The sequence below is a fragment of the Geotrypetes seraphini genome, chromosome 18 (assembly GCF_902459505.1).
Source record: "Geotrypetes seraphini chromosome 18, aGeoSer1.1, whole genome shotgun sequence".
In the NCBI taxonomy this organism is placed as follows: Eukaryota; Metazoa; Chordata; class Amphibia; order Gymnophiona; family Dermophiidae; genus Geotrypetes; species Geotrypetes seraphini.
Window position 1 is genome coordinate 1,583,399 of NC_047101.1, and position 16,417 is coordinate 1,599,815.

Genomic DNA, 16,417 nt, shown 5'->3' on the forward strand with positions numbered 1-16,417 from the left:
GTTCGTTCAAAGACAGTGTTTTAAAAACTAAAAGTAGGATTTTAAAGGTAATGCGATGAGTAACAGGAATCCAATGTGATTCGATTAGGATTGCAGACAGAGCTTGATAGGTGTGGAAGAGGCTTAATGAGTCTTAGTGCCCATGCAAATATGGATTCCCTACTTATTCAGACTTTCCTTTCTAACCTCCGTTCTCCTTTGCAGATTCTGGTCAAACAAATGATTTCAGAATGGCCCACTAGTTCTCGTGCATAATTTCAGATTGAAAAAAGGAGCAGTGCGGGGTTTGAACCCCCAAGCCTCAGGTTCCTTAGGCTGTAGCGCTAACCACTACGCAACACTCTCCTACGCTTTGAGATCTCTAAGCCTTGGGAAATCCTGCATTATTAGGGCCAGCTACCTACCTGGGGACCGCGCCTGTCCGCTCCTCGCGGAAGAAGGGGTCACGGGTTTCGTAGCGGGCGGGCCCCTGTCTCCGATTGAGATGGTAATAATCCATCTAGAAGTACTGGATGTTTTAATTGCGGAGACCCTGGTCACTGGCTTAATCAATGCCCATCTGGCCGGTGCCCAAAGCCGCCCTTCGGACGGACTTTGGTGCAAAGAGGGGAAATCCTGTATACCAGCTGCCCTTGTTATTGTTGACATGTTCTCCCGATAACCTGAAGTTTTTTCCCACTACAAATGAAACTGCTCAGACTATGGTGAACATTTTACTTCGCGAAATCATCCCTAGGTGGGGATGTCCCACACACATCAACAGATAATGGTCCTGCTTTCACTGCCAGAGTATGCAAAGATTTAGCTATCGCATTCCGCATTGAGTGGAAATTTCATCTCCTATATCACCCACAGAGTTTCGGTGTTGTCGAACGCATGAATAGGACTATTAAAGATAAGATCTGGAAGGCCACAGCTGGCACATTTGTGAATGGAAAAAATTCCTTCCTATTGTTTTAGCTGAAATTAGGATGTTGCAAAATTAAAATGTGTTTTTCTTTTCTTTTTCTTAGCAGCGCATGCCCATCCCAGTTTTGGCACTAGGATATTTCTGGTGTTTTCCAGGGATCCTCTTTGTCACTGCAGAGATAAAGACGATCCAAAGAGACATTAGCTTTTCTAAATATGAGATGGTTATGATATGCATTTCATCTCTGTTTTGTTTTTCTATAACAATGTGTTTATTTGCAGAGTTAAATTCAGCCCTGAACACTTGACAGATGGAAGAATAATGCCGACGCCTCAAAATTTGTGTTTTATGTTGTCTGTGCTATGTGGTCTGTCTCTTGTCTATTTGTTTTAGTTTAGGGGGTACCCCAGGATATATAATATTGGCCATTTCTAAAGCTAGCTCTTTCCCTAATTTTTTTAACTAGCCAAATTGCGCAATGTTCTTTTTTCCCTATAATTTGCATATGCTAAATGTAGCTTAGTTAGGGGTTATATTTTAAGAAAAGGTTTTATTCTATATCTATATTCTATGGTGCTCACTTGATATGAACCATTCAGTACACATTTCTGACATAATTTTTTTAATACATTCAGTACAGAATTATGGTCTCTCTGAATTGCCATAATAGTTATATGCAGCACACAAAAAAACATATCTTTTTGAAATGTCTGATTAAGAACCTTAAGTACCTGATTATTGTCTGTCTTTTGCCATAACTATAAATGCATTAATATTGTTACATGTTGCCACATTCAGTACAGGCAACTAGTCTCTCTCTCTCTCTATGCATTCAGTACAGGCAACCTGGTTTCTCTCTCTCTACATTCAGTACAGGCAACATGGTTTCTCCTCCATTTTCTATCACACTGGAGTACAGCTGCTGAATGATATCGGGACTCTTTTCAAATCCCTCCCTGTATGCACAGACATCATTTCATCTCAAGGGTGAACACCACTAATTTCCAGTGATCCTGTGCAAACAACAGATCCTGTGCAAACATCATTTCATCCCAAGTGTGCATCTCACCAGTTTAAAGAGACTGCCGGTTCCTGCTAGACTGTAATTCATCTTCCTGCACCCTGACTGCAAAGACTTTTCCACACATGCTGTACACAATGTTTCCTGTTCATCGGAGAAAGCCACCTTCCTAAGAACGCTTTGCTGTACAATTCCTCCTATTTAACCTATTCTATGGACATTTCAGACTTTACTTCATATGCTGTACATCCACTACCTCTTGGAATGGGGAATGAGACATTCCAAAAGCTGCTGAACTTTACTGAACTCCATACTTACATTGAACAACTTAAGAAAACCTCCAAAGAAGTGAATCATACTATCACTTTTGAAAATGGACAGATTGCACAAAATTTGCTCCAAGATGCTCATGTCTCAAGCTTTGGAACTTTTCTTTGAGTATTCGCCCACTGCAAACCATGTATTTAATGTTTTAATTCATCCTATCTTAACTATTCTACAAATTTTGCTATATATTGTTATGATTCTCCTTTGCTGTAGAGTGAAACACGTGTACATTTCTTTTCTCACAAAGTTCCTTCTAGCTTTTAAGGCAGTTATACATGAATTTCCAGTATCTTCTCTGACAACTTGCTAATTTGGTTCTAATTTGGTTTTAATTTGGCATGGCCTATTGCATTACCATTACCAGGGTCAGAGATAATATTATCCCTTATCCCATACTTACATACTCTCTTATGACATCCTTGTACCTTTTTGTCTGGGCCTCCTGAGAAAGTTTCCTACAACCCTTATGCACGTTCACTCGCTCAACGACGGGTAAGATATGGGCATACTGGGATCCCCGCCCAGATTATGGCCTATACGACCTAAGACAGAGGTTTGAACTCATAATGGGAACTATTCATCTTCATAGCTTGGAGGACAGCTATGATATACTGTTAGAGATTGGCAAGGCATAAGCGAGGCAAGCTGGCTAAGGGTACCACAAGTTTGCTTTCATTTCAAAGAATATGGAAGATGTCAGCATAGCCGTTGCAGGCGTTCAGCATTTTCGGTTGGCATAGCTGGTGTCACCAAAGGCCTATGGGAAATTGTATCAATCTGACTCTGGCAAGGGGATGCAGATAGACCCTGAGGGCAGGAAGACGGTTTCAAGTAGTCCTGATTCTAAAATGTGTTAATGTATTAATCAGAAACTATTGTCCGAGGCATACTGGAAATTTAACTACAGCCTAGTATTTTTTTTTGGAAATTATAGGTATGCTTCACTGTTGCAGCATTAGATTTTTCTTTAGGTGATATTTACTGGCTCTGTGGAGACCTCCGGCTCCGTATTAAACTACTCAGCCAGTAGATAGGCCAGTGCACTTTAGCTATACATAGATGAGATAGGGGTCCCAGATGAATTCAAGGCCCGAGACCAGGTTAAGGCTAGGTTTGAGTCCCTTATTACTATCAATAAGAATGTTGAACTTAAACGTAATTCTGGTTTATCTAATCCTTGGGATCTGTATTTTAGTTGGATGCAGGGGTGGGTAAAAGAGACTGTTCCTGTGCTGTTTGACTCATTGCAGCCCCTAAAACCCCTCCTCAAGAGACATATCTAGAATATCTCTCCCTCCACGCTCATGCTGTGCATTTATGACGTCATTTTCATGACGTAAGAGGGGATTGTAATGAAAGGATAGATTTTCTGTCTCTGTCTATGAAAGGACACATTTTAAGTTTTCTGTCTCTGTCCATGCTGGAAGTAATCAAATGTAGAATGTTGGGTGTTTACTTTCTTAATGGTTTGGGAAGAGGTCATTTAATTTATGTTAACTAGGTTAGTTGTCTGAGACAGGAAGGCTCAACCCCCCACAGCTCTTAACACCTTTAAGATTTAAACAATGAAGTACATATCCTGCTCACGCACCCCCTCCCCTCTCTTGTCCATCCCCCTTTTCTTGTGATGGTTACCACTGATATGTAACAGATATATAAATGTTTTGCAGACTCATAATAAATCAGGCAAAAATCTCTTCAGAATACTGGCTATCTATCTTTCTTTCTGGGGGGAATTGCCTCCAGATGACAGAATGTTATTTCGGGACCTAGAAACGAATCTTGTCCGTTTCAACTACTACATCTACTCTTTCGTTCTCTGCGAGAAAAATCAACAGTACCAGGCAGTATAGTGAATCTAAATGTTAATTTTTAACTGACCCTAAAATCCATCCATGGACCTCAAGTTAAGAACCCCTGGTCTATACTAGGTATATTGGTATTAGATAAGAACATAAGACTTGTCATACTGGGACAGAGCGAAGGTCCATCAAGCCCAGTATCCTGTTTCCAACAGTGGCCAACCCAGGTCACAAGTACCTTGCTAGATCCCAAGTAGCAAAACAGATTCTATGCTGCTTATCCTAGGAATAAGTAGTGGATTTCCCCCAAAGCCATCTCAATAATGGCCTATGGACTTCTCGTTTAGGACATTATCCAAACCTTTTTTAAACCCCGCTAAGCTAACTGATTTTACCACATACCACACGTGATTCACATCTACCCTTTCCACTCCACTCATTATTTTATAGATCTCTATCATATCACCCCTGAGTCGTCTCTTCTCCAAGCTAAAGAGACCTAGCCACTTTAGCCTCTCCTCATAGGGAAGTCATCCCAAACCTTTTATCATTTTCATCACCCTTCTCTATACATTTTCTAATTCCACTATATCTTTTTTGAGATATTGCACACAGTATTCAAGTTACAGCGTACCATAGAGCAATACAAGGGCATTCTAACATTTTCATCTTTGTGTTCCATTCCTTTCCTGATAATTCCTAACATTCTATTTGCTTTCTTAGCAACCGCTGCTGAGGGTTTCAACGTATCCTCAACAATGACACCTACGTTGAAACCCTCAGCTCAATGCCCTTGAATTGCTCTATTGTATGGCTGCACCTCGAATACTGTGTGCAATTTTGGTCACCTAATGTGTCAAATGTGTAACTATGGCAAACTGTAACCTATTAACTGAACCCAGACCTCTAATGAGTAAAGATCCCTTTTCATCTGTATCCTTCCTAGGGTCACTGCCATCAGCCCATGCACAAAGGGTCACTTACCTTGTTTGATTCCAAGTATTCCATTCCACGTGCTATCTGATATGCACATGACAGCAGATCCTTAAAACAGACCTTAGCCTCAGGCCCTCCGATGATATTCAACAGGTACTCAGGATTTGGTGGGCGGCAGGCTCGGAGAAACTCCCGGAGATTCCCCTTGGAAGCATATTCCACAATCATATAGAGAGGTCCTACAGTCACACCACCAAGAATATTAGTCTTCCCATCGCTGAACAGATATTCCTATGCCACTCTTTCCCCCACAACGTATTTACTGATGTTGCTTTTAAGCTTCCCTCCATTCACCTTCATTTCCTATTTTCTAGTTCCATAGCCTCCCTCTTTTTGGAAATGGCTTGTTTGTGCAATAATATGTTTGAACTATTTAAACATCTATATCATATTTCTCTTGTCCCTTTTTTGAAACAGGCCCTCTTTGTGGAACAAACTGCCAGGCAGTCTACATTTGTGACAGTGGGCCCCCCATTTTGTGCTCAGTGACCCCCTTCCAAACCTGCAGCATCCTGTTAAATGGTTGGCAGGGATGGTGAGGTCCCGCCATCCAAAGACATTCAGAGTCCAAGCCGCTCACTGCCTTCTTGTGCAGCCAGGGCTTCTCATGTGTGCTCAGTTTACACAAGAACTTCACATGCTCAAGGAATCCAGGAGTTGGCAGCTGGAGGCACGCCACTGACTTCTGATTCAGCAGCAGCACAAGGAAGAGATGAGTGGCTCGGACCCTGAATTTCTTTGGCTGGAAGGGCTTTGGAATCCCGGCCAGCAAAACTAATTTTAACATGTTCAAGGCATGTGGCGTGAAAGAGGGGGAGGAGGGAATGTGTTGCTCCCCCAGTTTACTCCTGGGACCTCCCCAAAAACGGTTTGTGCAATATAGTGGGGCACTTTAACAAGTTGTTAAAGACACATTTATTTGGACATCCATTCATGATCAACAGTCTGATATTGTTGTAATTGGGAAGAGAGTTACTGGTATGTGGCAGCAGTGGTCTTTTGATGGTCTTGTCAAAGCACTTTTAATAGGACTTTAAGTGAAATGAATAAACCTCTGTTCCCCCGTTCTCACCATATGTCTCCTCTGCCCCTCTCTCTGCAGCACAGTCCTCCTCCTCTCTTGACCTATCGATCCTCCACTCACCTCCTTGCGTGCAGACTCCCAGCAGGTTGAGAATGTTTTTGTGCTGGCCCATCACTTTCATGAGCTCCATCTCTGCGATTAGGTCAGCAAGATCTTTCTCTGTGCTATTTTCTGTGGAATGGACATTAACAGAGTCAGCAACCTGCCTGCAGCCATGGGATATTAGACAGTAAGCTTCTGGTGGCAGGAACGTAACTTGCCTTGAACTATCATTAGAAAAAGATGTGAGCTAAGTGTCAGAGCCCCGTCTGCGGTCACAGAAGGGAGGCCTCATGTACAATACAAGTCAGATGCTCACCTCTAGCCACGAAACAATCTTGCCTTACATGGGATGTGTGCAGAGATGTTATGAAAGAAATAGGGAGCAAACAAGAGCAAATGAGAAATGGACAGACTAACAGCTAAGTGGGTGCACAGGGAGCATATTTGCATAGGATGAAAGAGGACTGTACAGACCTCTGTCCATCTGTCCTGCTGCTTATACTAGATGCATTCTGCGAATGACAGCATGACCCTCCCTGAAGAACCATAGGTCTGAGTTAGGTCGTGATGTGTGGCTGTGAAGAATGGCAGTTCTAAGCTGCGTCCTCTGTCCAGCCTTATAACTTCATTCCTCTGTGCCTGCATCTACTGTCCAATTTATTGAAAGAAAAGTTTTGCTCCTGACCTTTGAGCATCTTGACTGCTACAGTAAGCGCTTTCTCTGGTCTGTCTCTGTCGATGCCGTAGGCTTCTGCTTTCACCACCTGGCCAAAGCAGCCTGCCCCCAAGGGCTTTCTCAGCTGCAGCCTGTAAGAGAAGCTCCTTGCACTGAGATTCTGCGGTGTGTGCGCCAAGGACATTACACAATTATCTCTACCTACCTGCTGGGTTTGCATCACACTTTCAAAACAAAATCCTGAGCTTACATTCATTTGAAATTTGCCATGAGGACAAATTTCATCTGGACACTTGTTCCTCCTATTTCTTGATTTAGCTTTTTTTTGAACTTGATAAACCACAGCGGTTTAGGATTGAAAAAAATAAAAAGAGGCAGGAATTCATTGCCGAGGGAAATAAGATGTCAGGATAATTATGCTTTGTTTAGAAAAATGTTAAGAAACTTTATTTTATAGATATTTGTCTTAAATTTGATTAGGCAGCTTAATCGTTTTATTGCCTGATGGCTCAGTTTTTCATTCTTGTTGCTTTTTATACTGTAACTATCAATAAATGTAAATGTAACTGAAGTGAAAGAAGAAGAAGAAAAACAGGCAGAATTTTGCTGGAAAATTGTACACACCTGTTGGGCCACCGCGTGAGCAGACTGCTGGGCACGATGGACCTCAGGTCTGACCCAGCGGAGACATTGCTTATGTTCTTATATATTTGCAAAGCTATCTGTGTAGACTTTCCCAGTTCAATCTAAAGACATTTGTGGGAAGGTCTCCTCTCAGTATAACTAAGATTTCCAAGCTGTGGATTTCGGGCCACATTGCTTTGAAATTGTATTTTCTATAACAGAAGAGAGACAAGCACAGAACCAGTAGAGCCTCACCCCCACAAGCCTACCTTTCTCGTGGGAATTCCCACTTCACATCCAGTGGTAATTCTACCTCCATGTCTCTGGCAAGCACTGAGCCATAGCTGCATGAATGGCCCATGACCCTCACAAGGGAGGAGCTGGATTCCAGGGAAAACTAGACAGAAATGATGGAAGACAGGCATCAATGTTACACATCAGACTCAGAAGATAACTGATTCTGCAAAGTGTGAACCTGTATCATCTGAGAGAGGGGCAAAAGCAGTGGGCAGAGGGGCAGAGAGTGGTGCAAATCAAAGAGAACAGACATGCAACACAAAAAGCGGCAGACAGAGGGGCAAAGAGAGTGCTGTGTATGAAACAGCAGCAGAAGGTGGGCAAGAGACAGCCAGTCTGTACCTGTCGCACAAGGGGGAACTTGACGAGTTTGTGCAATGCTGCTGGTTCCAGAATCGGTTTGCTGGGCCTAGTCTGTATTCTGCACAAAACTACAATGACAATGGTCATAAGCAGAGCCAGAGATCCAGAGAGGTAGATGATGAGATCTGGGTGCTGCACTCCACTAATCTCAACCTCCAGCATAGCATGTTCTTCTAAAGAGAGAGATGGAGAGAGGAGGAAAAGAGGAGTCAGAAAACAGAGGGCAATGTGTATAAAGGTCAGAGGAGGGCCAGCGGGTACAAAGGTCTGAGAAGGAGTGCAGGGGATACAAAGGTCAGAGGAGAACACAGCACATAGTGAGGGAGTATTGAATACTGATGAGCAAGAGAAACTGAAACAAATCTCTGTAACACTGGAAGATGTAATGGGTCAATTTGACAAATTGAACAGTAGTAAATCACCTGGACCGGATGGTATACATCCCAGAGTGCCGATAGAATTGAAAAATTAACTTGCAGATCTATTGTTGGTAATTTGTAATTTATCTTTAAAATTCAGCCAGAAGACTAGAGGGTGGCCAACGTAACTCTAATTTTTAAAAAGGGTTCCAGAGATACCGATAAGTCTGACGTAGCTGTCAGGCAAAATGGTAGAGACTCTTATGATGAATAAAATGACAGAACTGGCCTCTGACCTTTGTACTTGCTGCCCCCTTCCTTTGTATTCACTGTACCTAATGCTCCTTCCTCTGTACCCTTAGCCTCCTCTTTAGACCTCTGTATCCACTTGCTGCTCCTTCTTTCCTCTTCACATCAACACTTGCTGTCTTCTTCATTTACCTGAGCACTGAGTATCCTTCCCTATATCTTCCCTGATCTTCGCATCTGCTTTCTCCTTTCCGTTTAACTTATCCACTAAAGGCTCTTTCATGTCAGTTCAATCCTCCCACAGCTCCTGTTCCTTTTCCCCCTCCTGGCTCTTACCTGGCAGGATAGTAAGCCATGCAGACTGGTAGGACAGACCAACTGAGTTTCCTGCAAGGCAGGTGTATGCTCCTGCATCTTGCAAGGACACATTCTTCAAGTAGAGAACTTCCACCTCTGAGCTATTAATGTCAGCTGTCTGAGGACAGGAGGAAACACAAGACCAGGATATTCATTGGGGCAGAGAGAGGACAGAAAAACTACCTCTTCCCCCCTTCTGAAGGCAACAGATCTGAAGAAATGTCAACCCCTCACCTACACTCCCCAGCTAATCATCAATATTCAGTGGGAGAAAGCCAGCTATTTCCCGCTGAATATCCCAGTCGCCATCTATGTTATGCGACATACCCAGTCAGCACCAATATTCTTTGGTTCATTGGCTAAGTCTAGCGGCCAGACAGACCTGCTGAAATAGTAGGTCTATCTTTGGCCACGATGACTTAGCTGGCAGGTGATGAATATTGGCTTGGGTGAGTTTGCAGCTGACTGCGCAGGTAGCCGGGCTGCCCCCCGCGTTCTGAATATTGGCCCCAATATTTCTTTGGAAGGGCAAAAAATTATTTCCTACATAGACAGGAAGTCTGGGGTTCAAATATAGTAGGAAAGGCTTACCTTTAGCACCTGGACAAAGGGAAGCCCCTCACGACTGTACCTACTGCCATTCACTGCTATGTGTTTCAACCATCGAATGTGCGGCTGAGCATCACTGTACACCTTGCACTGGAATTCCACATCACTGCCCAACAATGCTGTAGTGTTTGCAGGAAGTCCAGCCTGAAGGATTGGCCGATGAATCGATCTTTCTGCAGAGAGCCCACAAAACAAGCACTGACGCTAGAGTCTACCAGTGGAGGAGAGGGAGGGGCAGGTTATCCCGCCCTTTCCTTCAGGTGGGCTTCCTGTTACCATGGAAGGGTGGGGTTTCTACAGGTCTGGGGGTGAAGCTTCATTGATTCGCTTGCCTCTACCTTGAATTACAAGAACATAAGGATTGCCATACTGGGACAGACCAAAGGTCGATCAATTCCAGGATTCTATTTCCAACAGTGGCCAACCCAGGAGTAAAACAGATTTTATGCTGCCTATCCTAGGAATAGCAGTGAATTTCCCCAAGCCATCTCAATAATGGCCTATGGATTTCTCTTTTAGGAAATTAGCCAAACCTTTTTTAAACCCTGATTTCACCACATTCTCTGGCAACAAGTTCCAGAGCTTAATTACATGTTAAGTAAAGAAATATTTTATCCAGTTTGTTTTAAATCTACTACTTGATCGCATGCATTGTTACCCCTGTTTGGAAGAAGAGTTCTTCATGCCACCAACTGCCTCATTATTAGCTATTTAATGATGTGATGTAAACTTGAATAGTTCTGAACAAAACTTGAACCAGTCTGTACATTTTTTTCAGAAGTGGAAATGACAGAATGAACGATCCCTGGGTCAGTGGCCTCCAAGCTTAGCTAGTCCCAACTCAAGAAAGCTGCAAAGCCTGGGTGGTAGATATGACTTGGACAGTGCTACATCCCCCAAGACCTTGATTTAGAAATACAGAAGAATTATTTTTGTGTAATTGAAGGGTATAATTATCAATGTGGCCTACTGTTAAGATGTGTTATTTTATCACAGGTCCCATCTTATGCAAAGAGACCAAATTACTAATCACTGTGGTTAATAGTAAAGTAATACAAGTTAAGAGTAGCCCCCATTGATAAGCTCCTCCTGATATCGGTAACTCACTTATCATCTATCATACATTGAATGAATAGATAATGGGTATCTACAGAGCAGATTCCATCTCTTCTAAGAGCTCCTCTTTGGGCATTGAGCATGCTAGTTCTTGGCCTCTCTCCATCTCAGTGATCCGAACAGCCAGATTCTCTTTTAATTAGGACCCTCAGATCTTGTCTCGGCCTCTTCTAGCATGAGAGACAGATCAGGAACTTACTCAGTTCCAGTAGATACATTTCAAGCTAGTCCTGGTTTTCAACTTACATCCCAATGCAATTTTACATTTATTTATTTAGTGAAATTTCTAGCCCAGAACGGGGACAGATGTTTGTAGTTAGAGATTCTGCACATTGAAAACAAGGCTGCCAGTCACAGAGGGCTGGATTCTGTAAATGGTGCTGCCATTTGCGGCTTCCCAGAAAAGTGGCGCCATTCCCAGAATCATGGCCACATCCAAAATAGGCACCAGAACTATTGGCCATTTCCAGCACCTGCTTTCACTGAGAATCGGGTCCATAGAGGCACCTACCAAAGCCTACATCAACTTCCAGCATAAACTAAGCCTATTTTTGATATAGGCGCTGGTAGGAGTCTCTCTACAGGAGTTGGAAGATGACTTTTTAATTGCTTTTAAGTGACATGGTCAATTACCAAGCCAAAGCAATTAAGTTAGGCAGCAGTAGGACGCATACCGCTGCCTAACTTAGGACACCATTTGTAGAACCAGTCCTATAAGGCATAAGACTGACCTAAAATACCTTCTCTTTTAATCCTATTAACCATATTTAATGGTTTAGGAATCCTTCTTGAAATTTGCAGAGTGTAAGAAACCATATGGTATGGTGTAGTCTGCCTGAGAGCAGGAAATCTTACCCAGCACTTCGAGCAGGTAACTGTGACTAATACTGCCCAATTTGTTCTCCACCAGGCAGGTGTAGTTGCCCTGGTCAGAAGGCACAACACTTTCCATCACTAAACTCCAGTGCTGATGCCGGAACTAGAGAAAAAATAAGAGGCAGGAAGTTACTTCAGCACACCTTATACAATTCTAGAGAGAGAAGTGGGGGGGGGGGGGGGGAGATGAACCATCTAAAGAAAATGATGTGGGATTATCGCCATGAGCTATTTATTTAGCAAAGCAATGTAGAGAATAGTTTAGCATTTAAAGTTACTGTTTTAGAGTTGACTAGAACATCAATTCAGAGAACAGCTAGCAGTTAGCGGAAACCTCTGTTTAGAGCTTAATTCCCTCTCACCCACTCCTGTCCTGATCTCTGATTTATTTTAAGCTAATTAGGAGGATAGAAGTTTTAGTTAGGGCATCTTCATTAGCTAGTAATTAACACTTAGCAACACTTAGTATGTTTAGATCTTTGAGGGACACCTAAAAATAAATAGCAACAAAGTAGATCATATAACTAGCACTGAACAACTCACCAATACTAAGATGCAGGTAGCTTTGCACTGAGTATCACATGTTTGATTATCTCTCAGTTGGTGAGAGGTCATATGTGTGTACTCGGTGCAAAGAGCTCCTAGCAATCTCTGGAGGCTCGGAAGAGCTGAGACCTACAGGGACAGAGCAGGTAAGTCCCACTTCCAGTTTGGCAAACTCTTGGCTGCCATGGAGGAGAATATCACTTTGGAGAAGCAAGAAGTCATCCTGCAGCCAAAACCTGCCCCCAGGGGATACAATATCCTCTTGTAATAAGGATGTGTCTTCAGGCTTTTCTGCCCAGGAGGGAAGGGTTAGGACAGCTATTTTAGTTAGTGATTCAATTATTAGACATAGAAACAGCTTTTATTATTGTAAACCGTCCAGATACACGTGATGGTTGGTATATCAAGTTATAAATAAATTTGAAACTTTAAACTAGACATGAGGATCGCTTGGTCACTTGCCTGCCTGGTGCAAAGGTGGCAGACCTCACATATCACCTAGATAATATTTTAGCCAGCGATATTGTTCCCCACTATACGTCCCTTTCTAATATTTCCCATGTGCCTATCTCCCTGCTTCATCATCTCTCCATTCTATGACCCCCTCCCCCTGTGTACATTATCACTCCTTTATAACCCCCCCACCCCCGTCCAGCATATTCCTTCTGCATTCTTATTCTCCCCCATGTCTAGCCATCCTCTCTCTGTGTCCATATACCACTCCCATGCAGCATTCCCCTTTTTGTCCCTGTTCCTATGCTCCCATCCATGCCCACCATCTCCCCACTTTTTATATATCTCCCTGTGTCCAGCTTCTCCCCTCTCTTACTCCTTTACACCAATGTATCTCTCATGCTCTCTTTCCTCCCTCCCTCCACTATTTTCAATATTTTACTCACTCTTCCTTTATCTCCTTGATTCAGCTTCTCTCTTTCCTCTTCCTTCTATCCCTTCCTCCCTGCAGTTCCTGCACCTGTCTCCCTTCTCTCTAGCCCCCTTCCTATGGGTCCAACACTTCTATCCTCTCACTTCAGCACCCAGGTGTGGATCTTCCTTCCAGCTCCACTCCACCCACCACCTGTTTCCCTTCTCACCCCCCCCCCAATCCCTAGACCAGATGCAGTAACTGTCACCCTTCCCTTTAGCTCCAGACCAGACCAGGCCCAGTAATGTCCCCCCAGCCCCAGACCAGATCCAGTAACTGTCACCCTTCCCTTCAGCAGCCCAAGCAAACTCCTTCCAACTTCACAGGTACAGCAGCAGCCCCCCTCCCTCCCTCTTGTGGTTCCAACAGCCTTTGCATCCTCCCTCTCCCTGATGGCAACAAAAAAGAAAAAAAATACACAAATCTGCGACTCCTGGGTCAGCTCCTTCCTGCCTCCTGACAATTGGAAGCTTCCTGCACACAGTGCTGTTCCAGGAATCTTCTTGCTGACGAGTCACTCTTTCTGTGTAACTTCGGTGAAAGATACAGTGGCACTATAAAAGGTTCAAAGAAGAGTGACCAAGATGATAAAGGGGATGGAACTTCTCTTGTATGAGAAAAGACTAAAAAGGTTAGGGCTCTTCAGCTTAGAAAAGGTTGTGGTAAGAGCGAATAGTGTAGCTGGTTTTAAGAAAGGTTTGGATAAATTCCTGGAGGAAAAGTCCATAGTCTGTTATTAAGACATGGGGGGAAGCATGGAATATTGCTACTCCTTGGGTTTTGGCCAGGTACTAGTGATCTGGATTGGTCACCGTGAGAACAGGCTACTGGGCTTGATGGACCATTGGTCTGACCCAGTAAGGCTAGTCCTATGTTCTTAAGGAGTGATCTGCAGTATGTTTTGACTACTATGTGTGCCTAGTTACTCTGCTTGGCTGAGGCAAGCCAACCTTTTCTCTACTGAACACCTGGAAGCCCTGTTTGAAGTCTCCAGAAAGAGAAAAGAGAAAGACTTTACAGACTGTGGTTGGGTGGGCAGCTGACTGTCTCCTTTTCTTTGCTGTTCCAGATCCTGTGAAGTAACATAGTACCATAGTAGATGACGGCAGATAAAGACCCGAATGGTCCATCCAGTCTGCCCAACCTGATACCCCGGTTAGAGGATGCAAACTAAAAAAACACCATGAGCATCTTCTCTCACATCAGGCTGCTCTATGGGGTAAAGACCTAGAACAACTCCTATTGCCCACCACTTATGAGGTATTCAGGAAACGCCTCAAAACTCACCTATTCCAGCTGACCCACTTCCCTCCTTCCCCTCTCTTGCCCTTTCTCCCCATTGTTCCCACATCCCTTAAGTTAACTCAACTTGTACGTCAACTCAACTTGTACTCCACTAATCTTCTGTAAACCGCATAGAACTTAACGGTATTGCGGTATATAAACTGTTATTATTATTATTATTATTTATTATTATTTAATTTAAATTTTTTAATTTTTTCTTCTTAGCTATTTCTGGGCAAGAATCCAAAGCTCTACCCGGTACTGTGTTTGGGTTCCTACTGCCGAAATTTCTGTTAAAACCTATTCCAGCCCATCTACACCCTTCCAGCCATTGAAGCCCTCCCCAGCCCATCCTCCACCAAATGGCCATACACAGACACAGACCATGCAAGTCTGCCCTCAGGTTTTTGATTTATTCTTGCAACAGTGTCTGGCTCACCTCAGCCCTTGCTCATAGTATCACAGCATGTCAGAGAAGTTCCCAATTCAGGGAGCTTACCATCTAGTAAAGACAAAACTATTTGACAAATGAAAGTGTAAGGGAACCCTCCCATCCTCGTCCTACATGGAAAAACTCCCAACAAGCTTTTGCAGAAGGTTCCAGGAGAAAGACTAAGGCAATGTGACATCTGACTCTCCCTCCCCCATGCGGTTTAATCTTAAAGGATTAAAGGGTCAGAAACCTTTGAAAAGACCACCAGAAACAATTATAGCATCACATATGCTAGGCTTGCTTCTCTATCAAGCAACCAGTCTTACCCGGATTCCTCCAATGCGCTGCTTCCCACTGAATTCTTGGCCATCTTTTAGCCAGCGGATGTTGGGGACTGGACGTCCTGCAGCAGGACAGCGGAATTTTACTGTGTACCCAGCTGGAACAGCAAAGAGTCTCTTGTCCATGCGATGTGGCTGTGTCCATTGAGGAACTTTAAGAGAAGAATGAATTTCAAAGTTACCAAGTGAGATATTAGGACATTTAAACTATGGAATGAAGAAGCACCGTCTCAGGTGTGTCTCTCGTGAGCTCTTTCACGCTCAGGATCTGTCTGTGGTGAGTGCCCATGTGCTTAATATCCTTTTCATAGAGATGCTGTTTGAGATGGAAGTGTGACCTTACCAACCTTGCTGAGGGTAAGATATTTCCTTTTTTAATTCTCTTTGAGCATTTTCAACATCACTGTCATCTTCTTCATCACCTGAGGCCAAAGATTCTAGAAACAGAAAATCAAACAGAATTCAATTAAGGGACACGGGAGATGCCTGCATGAATGCTGACTATGAGGAAGCTCACAGGTCCTGCAGTCTCAGCTTCTCCTAGTAGGAGGCACTTTAAAGAAAGGAAACACTTTTCCCCAGCAGAAGCAGTAACCATTGGGATGTAATCAAAGGACAACATTTCTGTCATCAAGATGAGCTTCAACTTACCAACAATGGAGATGGTGAAATTGCTTAAAATCTTGCCAGTCGCACGCTCCATGCACAAGTATCGCCCTGAATCCTTCTGTGTCACAAGCTGAATCTCAAGTACTCGCTCTCTTATGCTGATGTTCTCCCCTGGTAGCAGCTGTGAAGCCTCCTTAAACCAGCTAATGCTCTTGCTATCAGCAGTGTGGCAGAGGAGCCTCAGAACACTGCCTGGCTCCAGCAAAATGTGCTCAATGGAGTCTGGTATCAGATGTTCAAATAGCCCTGCTCCGAGACAGAAATACATGAAGGACTACGTGTGAAGGGAGACACATAACACAGCCTCATATGAAGAAAACTCTTTTTATTCTTTTTAGTTTGCCTCACACTTTACAGCAAGTTAACTTGGCTTACCTCAGCCAAGCAGTACAGGCATCAGCCCTTTTCCCACAGCTCTGCCCTCAGCTGATGTCTACGGAAAAATCAGGAGTTCTCCTCTCTCAGGGACCCCAGGCTCTTGCATATATTCTCCTCCCTGCCTGAGGATCAC

The 16,417-nt window shown here is 43.5% G+C and overlaps 1 protein-coding gene across 2 annotated transcripts in view; it reads right to left on the reverse strand.

Annotated features, from left to right (window-relative positions):
- FGFR4 (fibroblast growth factor receptor 4) overlaps nt 1–16,417 on the reverse strand; it is a 38,653-nt gene that overhangs the window by 14,889 nt on the left and 7,347 nt on the right. For both annotated transcript variants that reach the window (XR_004537514.1, XM_033927603.1), the window contains exons 3-13: nt 15,889–16,152; nt 15,585–15,674; nt 15,223–15,389; nt 11,688–11,811; nt 9,699–9,889; nt 9,087–9,225; nt 8,122–8,315; nt 7,752–7,879; nt 6,868–6,989; nt 6,201–6,311; nt 5,045–5,235 (exon numbers count right to left, since the gene is read on the reverse strand). Coding sequence is in view for 1 of the 2 variants with exons in the window: in XM_033927603.1 (XP_033783494.1) it covers nt 5,045–5,235; nt 6,201–6,311; nt 6,868–6,989; nt 7,752–7,879; nt 8,122–8,315; nt 9,087–9,225; nt 9,699–9,889; nt 11,688–11,811; nt 15,223–15,389; nt 15,585–15,674; nt 15,889–16,152 (1,721 nt within the window). In the remaining variant the exon portion in view is untranslated. The remainder of the gene's footprint in view (nt 1–5,044; nt 5,236–6,200; nt 6,312–6,867; nt 6,990–7,751; nt 7,880–8,121; nt 8,316–9,086; nt 9,226–9,698; nt 9,890–11,687; nt 11,812–15,222; nt 15,390–15,584; nt 15,675–15,888; nt 16,153–16,417) is intronic.